The sequence below is a fragment of the Nicotiana tomentosiformis genome, chromosome 8, assembly GCF_000390325.3.
Source record: "Nicotiana tomentosiformis chromosome 8, ASM39032v3, whole genome shotgun sequence".
NCBI classification, from domain to species: domain Eukaryota; kingdom Viridiplantae; phylum Streptophyta; class Magnoliopsida; order Solanales; family Solanaceae; genus Nicotiana; species Nicotiana tomentosiformis.
In genome coordinates, this window is record NC_090819.1 from 65,965,488 (window position 1) to 65,975,495 (window position 10,008).

At 40.3% G+C, this 10,008-nt stretch overlaps 1 protein-coding gene across 1 annotated transcript; it reads right to left on the bottom strand.

Moving 5' to 3' along the window:
• Nucleotides 1–2,128: 2,128 nt before the first annotated feature.
• LOC138897618 (uncharacterized) lies at nt 2,129–3,321 on the bottom strand. Its single transcript, XM_070183611.1, has 3 exons — nt 2,908–3,321; nt 2,427–2,796; nt 2,129–2,379 (listed from the first exon to the last, which is right to left on the bottom strand). Exons 1-3 carry the CDS (start codon nt 3,319–3,321, stop codon nt 2,129–2,131), a joined length of 1,035 nt encoding a protein of 344 aa, XP_070039712.1.
• Between the last annotated feature and the right edge of the window lie 6,687 nt (nt 3,322–10,008).

Below are 10,008 nucleotides of genomic sequence, written 5' to 3' on the forward strand. Positions count from 1 at the left end.
TTTTGCGGACTCAGAAGCATTGATGCAAAGGTAATTTTTTCTTCTTTTCTTGTGCTTTCTTCTTTATTTTATTTTGTTGTCTCTTTTTTTTTCTTTTTAGAAGTAACTTCGTCAAACTACGAAGTCCTTTAAAAATTCACGATGAAAACCTTTAAAATTTGCGGCGGAAAATCATAAAAGTTCGTGATGAAGACCTTTAAAATTTGTGGCGAAAATTCATAAAAGTTCGCGTAAAGATCCTTAAAAGCTCGTGGTCAAGTTCTTTAAAAGTTCACAGCGAAGACCTTTAAAAGCTTGTGGTGAAAACTTTTAAAAGCACGCAATGAAGACCTTTAAAAATTCATGGCGAAGATTCTTAAAAGTTCGCGATGAAGACCTTAAAATTTTAAGGCGAAACCCATAAAAGTCCGTGATGAAAACCTTTAAAAATTCAAAGCGAAGATCCTTAAAAGTTCGCGATGAAGACCTTAAAAATTTGTGGCGAAGCCCATAAAAGTACGCGATGAAGAACTTTAAAAGTTCGCGATGAATACCTTTAAAATTTATGGCGAAGATCCTTAAAAGTTCGCGATGAAGACCTTAAAAATTTGCGGCAAACCCCATAAAAGTATGCGATGAAGAACTTTAAAAGTTCGCGATGAATACCTTTAAGATTTATGGCGAAAACCCATAAAAGTTCGCGTAAAGATCCTTAAAAGCTCATGTCAAGATCTTTAAAAGTTCACAGCGAATACCTTTAAAAGTTTGCGGTGAAGACTTTTAAAAGCACGCGATGAAGACCTTTAAAAGTTCGTAGCGAAAACCCTTAAAAGCTCGTGGTAGAAATCTTTAAAAGTTGGCAGTGAGGACCCTTTAAAACTTTCCACGAGCACCTTTAAAAGTTCGAAACATACGCTTTTTAAAAGTTCGGAATGAAAACCTTCAAAACTTTGAATGCCTTTAAAAGTTCGAGATGAACGCCTTTAAAGGTTCGCAACAAAAACCTTAAAAGTTCGAATGCCTTTAAAAGTTCGAGATGAACATCTTTAAAAGTTCGCAATGAAAGCCTTTACAAATTCGAATTCCTTTAAAAGTTCGAGACGGACACCTTTAAAAGTTCGCAACGAAAACCTTTAAAAAATGTCCGACACAGACATCCCTTTTTTTTTTTTTACGTCTGAGGTGAAATTTTTACTTATCCATGCTCTCTTTCAAGATCACGATTGTCACTCTTCCCTTTTTTTAGGGCAGTGAGCGGATATGAAGGCCAACAAACTTGAAGATTATGCGAACATGAAGATATAGCAAATCCCCAGAATTCAATGCAAATGCTTTGTAGCCTCCTAAAAAAACTGTCATTGTTTCATTGAAGACATCAATTTACCATAGCGGCTTGCCCCTTTAAATCAAATGGGATCCAAAGTTTAACAGAAGAATGGTATCTTAACTCGATTTTTAAGTGTTGGTAGAATAAATTACATTCCATCGTATTTCATTCAAACGATGATTGGGGCACTATGTATCTTTTCAAATTATGCGACTGAACTCAGAATGAAACTCTAAGCTGCCTATGTACCTTGGTGAAGAGGATCAAGTCATATCGTAGTTCAGAATGGGTGATTTGTTATATATATATTTTATTTTCTTACATATTTTTATTTTTTTATGTCCTAACTTTTGCGTAGGCCGCCCCTTTCGAGGTTTTCAACCTAGCGGACTTTATTTTTTATGTCCTAACTTTTGCCTAGACCGCCCCTTTCGAGTTTTTCAGCCTAGTGGACTTTTTTTCTTTTTTTTGTGGGCCGTACACAGTTTAGACTCATGCAGGCCAGGAGTGTAGGAACATGCAGTTTAGGCTCATGTGTCAAGGAGCGTAGCAACTTCAAGGATAATACTTCTTCAAAAACTTGCCATTGATAGGGCAGATTCTCATGCCATCTGCATCAACTAGCTTGTAAGCCCCACTTGAGTAAGCTTCTTGTACGATATATGGTTCATCCCATTTTGAAGTGAACTTCCCTACAGGTTTATGGGAAGTAATTATGGGTCTTCGTACGGCAAGGACTTGATCTCCCACTTGAAAGGATCTTGAGCGAACTCTTTTATTGAAGGAGCGAGACAATCGAGCTTGATAACATTCAAGACTCTATTAAGCTTCCAACCTTTTCTCATCAAGAGCCTCCAACTCTGCTAATCGAAGTCGAGCATTTTCTTCATTAGTGATACCTTCTTGAATAGCTAATCGTAATAAAGGTATTTGACGCTCGAGTGGCAAGACGGCTTCAACTCCATAAACGAGTGCATAAGGGGTCGCTTGTGTTGGCGTGCGGTGAGTTGTCCTATATGCCCACACAGCTTCCTCCATACGGTCATGCCAATCCCGTTTGGATTTGGAGATGACTTTATTAACAAGTTGCATAGAGTTTTGTTGAATGCCTCAGCTAGACCATTGGCGGCAGCATTATACATCGAAGAGTTACGTTGCTTGAAGCCAAAGAGATCACAAATCTTGTTCATCAACCTATTATAGAATGGCTTTCCATTATCCGTTATTATGTAACGAGGAATGCCCAAGCGATAAATTATGTTTACTCGGATGAAACTTGCAATGTTTTCCTTCTTTACCTCCTTAAGAGTAACAACTTCAGCCCATTTTGAAAAGTAGTCAGTTGCAACCAAGATGTATAGGTTCCTACCAGAGGACTTTAGTAGTGGTCCAACAACATCCAATCCCCAAGCGTCAAACGACCAGGATACCACAGTCGCGTGCAACACTTCAGGAGGTTGATGAATAAAATTCGCATGGAATTGACAAGCCTTGCATGTTCAAGCGTAGTCCAAGCAATCTTTTACCATCATTGGCCAATAATATCCCATCTTTTTTATATAGAAGTGCAGCTTTGATTCAGACTGGTGTGACCCACATACCCCAGAATGTTCCTCTTGCAAAGCTTGGAGTGCTTCTTTTTCCCCTAAACATGGCAAGAGTACTCCCTCGAATGACCTTCTGTATAGAGTATATTTGTAGTAAAGGAAGCGAGGTGCACGATGACGGATTTCAGTCATTCTCCTTGGATTTTCTGGAAGTATCCCATAATATAAGTAGTCGATAATGGGTTGTCGCCATTCTTCTTTCTCAACTTCAGAAATAGCGACAGGATGCTTGAGTTCATTTTCTTCACCTTCATCCTCATTTGGCGGTGGTACTACCCATTTTTGGCAGACAGTAACTTGCGCTAGATCAGGCAGGGTTAACGACGAAGCTAGGACAGCTAAAGCATTAGCCTTCTTATTTTCTTTCCTTGGCACATACTGAATAGTGACATCACCAAGCCACCCCATTAAAGCTGATTGACCACTAACTGAGAGTCACCAAAGACTCGCAATTGTAACCACTTCATTTCGACAGCCATTTCAAGCCCAAGTATTAGTGCTTGATACTCAGCAATGTTATTAGAGCAGAGTTGCGTCAACGTAAAAGAGTAGGGCAGAACTTCACCTTGAGAAGTGACAAATACTACACCAGCACCAGCTCCTCCGCGATGTGCAGCACCATCAAAGTACATCTTCCACGGAGGCTGAACTTCAATAACCATTGCGTCCTCATCAGGCAGTTCGTTAGTTAGCTCCCAATCATCAGGTATAGGGTGATCTGCCAAGACGTCTGCTAATGCTTGTCCTTTTATAGCCTTTTGAGGGATGTACATGATTTCAAATTGTTGAAACTAGAGGTTCCACCTTGCTAGTCGATCACTAAGGACAGATTTTGACATCACGAACTTGATGGGATTTGCTCTAGAAACCAAACGAACAACATGAGCTTGAAATTAGTGCTTCAACTTTTGGATTGAGAAGACTAGCGCCAAACATAACTTTTCAATTGGCGAATAATTCAGCTCATTTAGTGTCATCATCCTGCTCAAGTAGTAAAGGGAGTTTTCCTTCCCTTCAGTATTTTCTTGGGCCAACAACGCTCCAACAGACCTTTCTTGTGCTGAAATATATTAGTATCAGCGGCTTTCCAAGTATAGGGGCTGCCAAAACTGGAGGCTTCATCAAGTAGGATTTAGTGCTCTCAAAGGCATTGCTACACGCTTGGTTCCATTTGAAAGGGACACCTTTCTTCATAAGGCGACTGAATGGTTGGCACCTCCCAGCTAGGTTTGAGATGAATCTCCTAAGGTACGCTAACTTTCCTTACAGACTTTTCAATTCGTGAATATTCCGAGGCTCGGGAATTTTTAAGATTGTATCCACTTTGGCTTGATCAATTTCAATCCCTCGATGTCGGACAATGAAACCAAGGAACTTTCCAGAAGTAACTCCAAAGGCGCATTTCAATGGATTCATTCTATGTTGGTACCTCCGGAGTAACTCAAATACCATTCTCAAGTCATTCAAGTGGTCGCTCATCTCTCTTGATTTTACCACGAAGTTGTCAACATAGAATTCAAAATTCTTGTGGAGAAAATCATCAAAAATATTCTGCATAGCCCTTTGGTAAGTAGCACCAGCGTTTTTCAATCCAAAAGGCATTACCTTGTAGCAATAGATGCCCTTGGGGGTGCGGAATGTAATAAGCTCTTCATCCTTTGGTGCCATGCGAATTTGGTTATAGCTTGATGAACCATCCATAAACGACATTGCCTCATACCCAGTAGTAGCATCGATCATCAACTCTGGAATAAGAAGCGGGAATTCATCTTTGGGACACGCATTGTTGAGATCCCTGAAGTAGACGCACACACAAATCTGGCCATTCTTCTTCCTTACAGGGACAATACTTGAAACCCACGTTGGGTATTTAAATTCTCGAATAAATCCAGCTTCAATGAGTTTGTTAACTTCGGTTTCAATCAGGGGAACCAAGTCCGGCCTAAAGCACCTTTAAGCTTGCTTAATAGGACGAGAGCCATTCTTGACCGCAAGGTGATGGACTGCTACTTTAGGGTTCAAGCCAAGCATTTCTTTGTAACTCCAAGCAAAGACATCCCTAAACTCCTTGAGTAACTCAATATAAGTGCTTTCTTCATCAACTTCTAGTAAAGCACTTAGGTAGGTGGGTCTTGGTTCTTCATCAGTACCAAGGTTAACTTCTTTTAAGGCATCAATCATTGCCTTCACCCCTTCTTCAAGTTCTGGGGGAGCATCTTTCGCATCTTCATCTTCTTGAGGGTCCCCATCGTTGAAGGATATGTGATAACATGGTGAAACATCGTCTAATTTCTCGTCATCCGCCATTAGAGATAAAACACCATGCTCGCCTTGGGAAGTAACATGATACGAAGAACCCACACTTTCTTCGTCTTCAGCACGTTCTTTTGTGTAGACCACAATGTATGACTTCACCTTCAGTACCTCATCACACGAAACTATGACTTTTGTTTGTTGCTTCATTCTAGAAGGAACCAAACTTTGGAAATCTTTAGAGATCTTCTGAATTTTGGGCAAAGTGGCTATTTTTGTATTTCGATAATTTCTCTAAAACTTATTCCCCTTATTTAATGGACCCAATCTCTCAAATACCGAAGTTCTCACAGTTGATTTTCCGAGTCGAACAAAGACAGAAGGCCTGTTAGAATCGGCAGATTTGTTTTCTACAGTGATATAATTGCTGCTCGCCCTTCTTATGGAGATGCGCACTGGTGACGGTTGCTTGTATCCCAAACCTTCACGTGGTTGCCTCATCGCATCTTCTGATGGGATCTTCCCTAACTTTGACAACTCATTGGGATTGTATCTAGCTCTTGCAAATAGCCTGTAAGCATTAGGATCAAAACCTTCACCTATTCGCTTTGTAGGGAGTGCTACATTCTGCAAACGATTTTGGGCTACAAACCCTGCAAGTGGCTTTGAGGACAACTTTACTGCCTCAATTCGTTTTACCGGAAGAGTTAACTTATTTAGCATGTTAGTTTGGAGATTAGACGATTCACCTTCATCTTTATTTCTTTTAGGGACATATTGGAGTGCAGGACTTACTTTCTTGCCATAAGACGCAATATTCCCTCTATGATATTTATTCGCGTTAGGTTGTACCTCCTCAGTAACAGCTTTGGCTCTACCAGCAATCATCTCAGCTCTCTTAGTTGTGGGCTCGTCATTCTTGCTTTTCATTCCATCATCCACTTTTAGCTCCTTCACAATGCGGTTCTTCAAGTAAAACTTTGTATCGGCGAAATGTGACTCATCCTCGGTGAATGGCTCATCATCAGCAACTATCTTCTTCTCGACATCACCCTTGTAGTACTTCAAATATTGATGGTAGGTAAATGGAACCACTTTATTCTCATGTATCCAAGGCCTTCTGAGCAAGACGTTGTATGAAGTATTTGCATCGATCACATGTAGCCATGCACTTGATTGCATATCTTCAATGGTGATTCCCAACTTGATCGCACCTATGGCTCTTTTCCCCCTTGGTTGAATCCTTGGATCATCACACGACTTTCTGAGAGTTCGTTCATGGGAATACGAAGTTCTTTCACAATGCGAATTAGCAAAATGTTCACTGAGGATCCTCTATCAACCAAAATTCGATTTACCCTTTCATCACACATATAGCCAACCAGGTACAATGGGTGATTATGAAGAGTGTCACCTAGCAGAAGATCGTCATTTGTGAATGTGACTTTCCTCACAAGCATTAACTTCTTGAGGAGTAGACTCGATGAGCTTTTCCTAAGATGGTGCCAATGGTAGGTCATCACTCTTTTCTTCCCCTTCGTCAGCATGGCAACAGGAGGCATTAATACCCTCATGGGAAATCTTCGTGCGGAACCAACTTAGTAAAAACTCCTCCAAGGTCACTGGATGTCGTGGCTTTTGAGGGTGGTGCACCTCCACTTTTACTTTCTTTATGTGCTTAACTGGATTCCATTTCCTTGGTCTTTTTACCATTATTTTCCTTGTTGGTTGTTCTACTGATTCTTTTCGTGGGCTCCTTCTGTGGTTCCTCCGATGAGTCACCAACGTCCAACCTTCACCATCTTCAGGTTGATCATCTTCAACTTTGTTGTTCTCCAGTAATTCTTCATCTTTACTTTCTTTAAAACTACATAATTCGTCTGGACTGAATGATCCAAATGTGATAGAGACTTGGTTTGCGCTTGCTTTCTTATCTTCAAGCACGATCTTTTTTTCACGAGCCAAGTCCATAACTTTGTCCTTGAAGACAAAGCACTTCTCCAGAGGGTGACTCACAAGTCGATGATATTTGCAGTAATTTTGGTCATCAGTTTTCCCAGCTTCATTTGGCCGCTTCATCTCCGGAAGTTCAATGAAATTTAACTCGAGGAGTTCTTCGAAAATGGCTGGCACATCAGAATCCAGAAATGGGTACTCTTTCTCTTGCATTTCTTTTAGAGTCAACTTTCCACTTGGCTTATTTTGAAACGAAGTGGATTTCATACTCTGCTTCTTGCTCACCTTCGTCGTGAACTTCACAGGTGATGTATTGACATTCATAGCTTCTTTGTTTTCAGATCTTGGCACAAACTTGCTCTATTTTCTGACTTCTTGGTTGTCGTTCCCTTTGCGAGGTTTATAGATGGGCAGCCTTTCATTTCTAGCGGAGGCCATGCTCAATTCCATGTCATGGGCATGAGTTTCAAGCTCTTCAAATGTGCTAGGCTTGATACCTTGCAAGATGTAGCGCAATCCCCAATGCATGCCTTGGATACACATCTTTATGCCAGAAGCTTCACTAAGCCTGTCTTTACAGTTGTGGCTTGCGTTCCTCCAATGATTGATAAAGTCGATAACTGGTTCACCCTACCATTAACGAGTATTTGTGAGTTCCACCATGCTCACAGTGTGCCTTGTGCTATAAAAGTGATTGAGGAACTCTTGCTCTAGTTGATCCCAGCTATAAATAGATCCTGCCTCGAGGTCTGTATACCAATCAAAAGCATTTCCTTTTAGCGAGCGGACAAACTATTTGACAAGGTAATCTCCAAAAGTCCCAGCGTTACTGCATGTCTCAACGAAGTGCGCCATATGTTGCTTTTGATTGCCTTTACCATCAAACTATTGAAACTTTGGAGGTTGATAGCCAGCGAGCATCTTCAACATATCGATCCTTGCAGTATACGGCTTTGCGTATGTAAGGGAGGAATTGGAAACAACTTCACATTTATTCTTAATAGTTCCTTTAATGAACTCCTTCAGTTGATTGATGGGAATCATCCCTTTAGATGAGACAGGGATAGCCTTAGCAGATGCTACTCGTATCGGGGGAGAATCAATCTTTGGAACTTTTGGGAGCTTTCCAGGTGCATGGGTGGATTCTTCTTCCATCAAGATTCCCACCCTGTCTGTTAGCTTGTCAATTCTAACATCTTGATTTTGTATGCACTTGGTCAAGCCAGCGATTGCTTCCATCAAGTTCGCCAACTGCTCTTCCACAGATGAAATATTGGTCACCATAGCTTGCATGATTGTTGTAGATGATGGGGAGTAGCATGGATTGTCACACAGATTGATTCTCGAATGGTTCACGCTACGCGGTGTAAGTGGGGAGGATCCATCACTTGAAGCATCATCATCTTCCTTCACAGCCGAGATCTTGGATCTGGAGAGGTCAAGCAGAGCAAAAGTTTTCTTGATCTTTTCAGCAACATCGCTTCCTTCTTTGGGTACATTTGTGGAAGATCTTGCTCCTTTTGAGGATGAAGATCCGAAAACAGGGGTTGATGCGGACGGCACTTGGGGTGCTTGTTGTCCTAACGAGCTTGCTTTGCTCCTCGTAACTAGTCCAAAGCTTCCAAAGGTAACATCGAGGATGTTTTCCATATCAGCATAGAACCTGGAATTAGCAGCCTTGGTGGAAGTTGAACTGGAGTTGATTTTCTTTGAAGCCATTTCAATGTTCTTGAACTTTAGTGATTTGAAAAGTTGAGATGAGAGGTAGAGATTGTCCCACCGGGCGTGCCAGAATTTGTAGACAATAAATTGCGTCGAGAAAATAAAATCAAGACCGAAAAAATATTGCAACAATCGTAGTATTTGATTTCACATAATATGAGTGTACACTCTCTATGAATCCTCTGATTCTTCTTTCCAATAGTAAATAAATTCAAGGGCCTTTGAGCTTGATCTTGAATATGTAGTTGTTGCCACGAACGATAATCTTGAATTCAACTAGCACGAACTTTGATCTGAACTCGTACTCCTTGAATTTTGACTTGTTCTTCGTTCTTGAGCTTGAGCTTGATCGCTTGAACTTGAACTTGATTTGTTCTTTGTTCTTGATCTTGAACTTGATTTTTTGAACTTGAACTTGATTGCTTGAAGCTTGAAACTTGTAGAGAAATTTACGGCGTTTGATCCACGAGCACTCTCTTGCTTCTTGTTATAACTTCTGGTCCCTTTTCTGGGTTATGAAGACCCTTATTTATAGCTGTGGGAGAGAAGAGTTATGATAAGAATAAACTCTTTCTGACCAATCAGATTGAAGAGTGACAAGGCCGCATTTGATTGGCCAGAACATGTCACTTGCACACGTGGCACGGTTTCATTGGCCTTTTTAATTTGACTTGGCATGCCTTGTCATTTTGACATGTGGCATGATCCCATTGGCTCTTCTGTTTGACTTGGCGTGCCACGTCATTTGACACGTGACGCCAAACTGGGCCTCTAGGAAGATGACATCTTGGGCCTAATGAAATGGGCTCATCATTTGTAGCCCAACTAAATGGGCTAGCCTAATGAATTTGGACTTATTTATTTAATCTATATATATTAAATTATATAATTAATCCAATAATATTAGCCCAATAAATTTTGTTTGGACTAAAATATCTTGAATTTAAAATATAATCTAAATTATTTTATAGATTTAAATCCAATAAATTTTGCATGCCTACAGTACCATGTATCATAGACAAGTCAACTACAAAAAGAATAAAAATTAGCGATGTATAAATTCATCGCTAATCCTATTTAGTGACTGATTAGTAACTGATTATAAAAATTATCATCTACAAGATGAATTTCGTAACTAATTCATGTTTTGTAAAGTTAAATTAT

Coding starts and splice junctions, on each gene's coding strand:
- LOC138897618 (XM_070183611.1), bottom strand. CDS start 3,321: ATGGGGTGGCTTGGTGATGTCACTATTCAGTATGTGCCAAGGAAAGAA. Junction 2,797..2,907: donor TGCAAGAGGAACATTCTGGG/GTATGTGGGTCA, acceptor TGAACATGCAAG/GCTTGTCAATTCCATGCGAA. Junction 2,380..2,426: donor GTATAATGCTGCCGCCAATG/GTCTAGCTGAGG, acceptor TTGTTAATAAAG/TCATCTCCAAATCCAAACGG.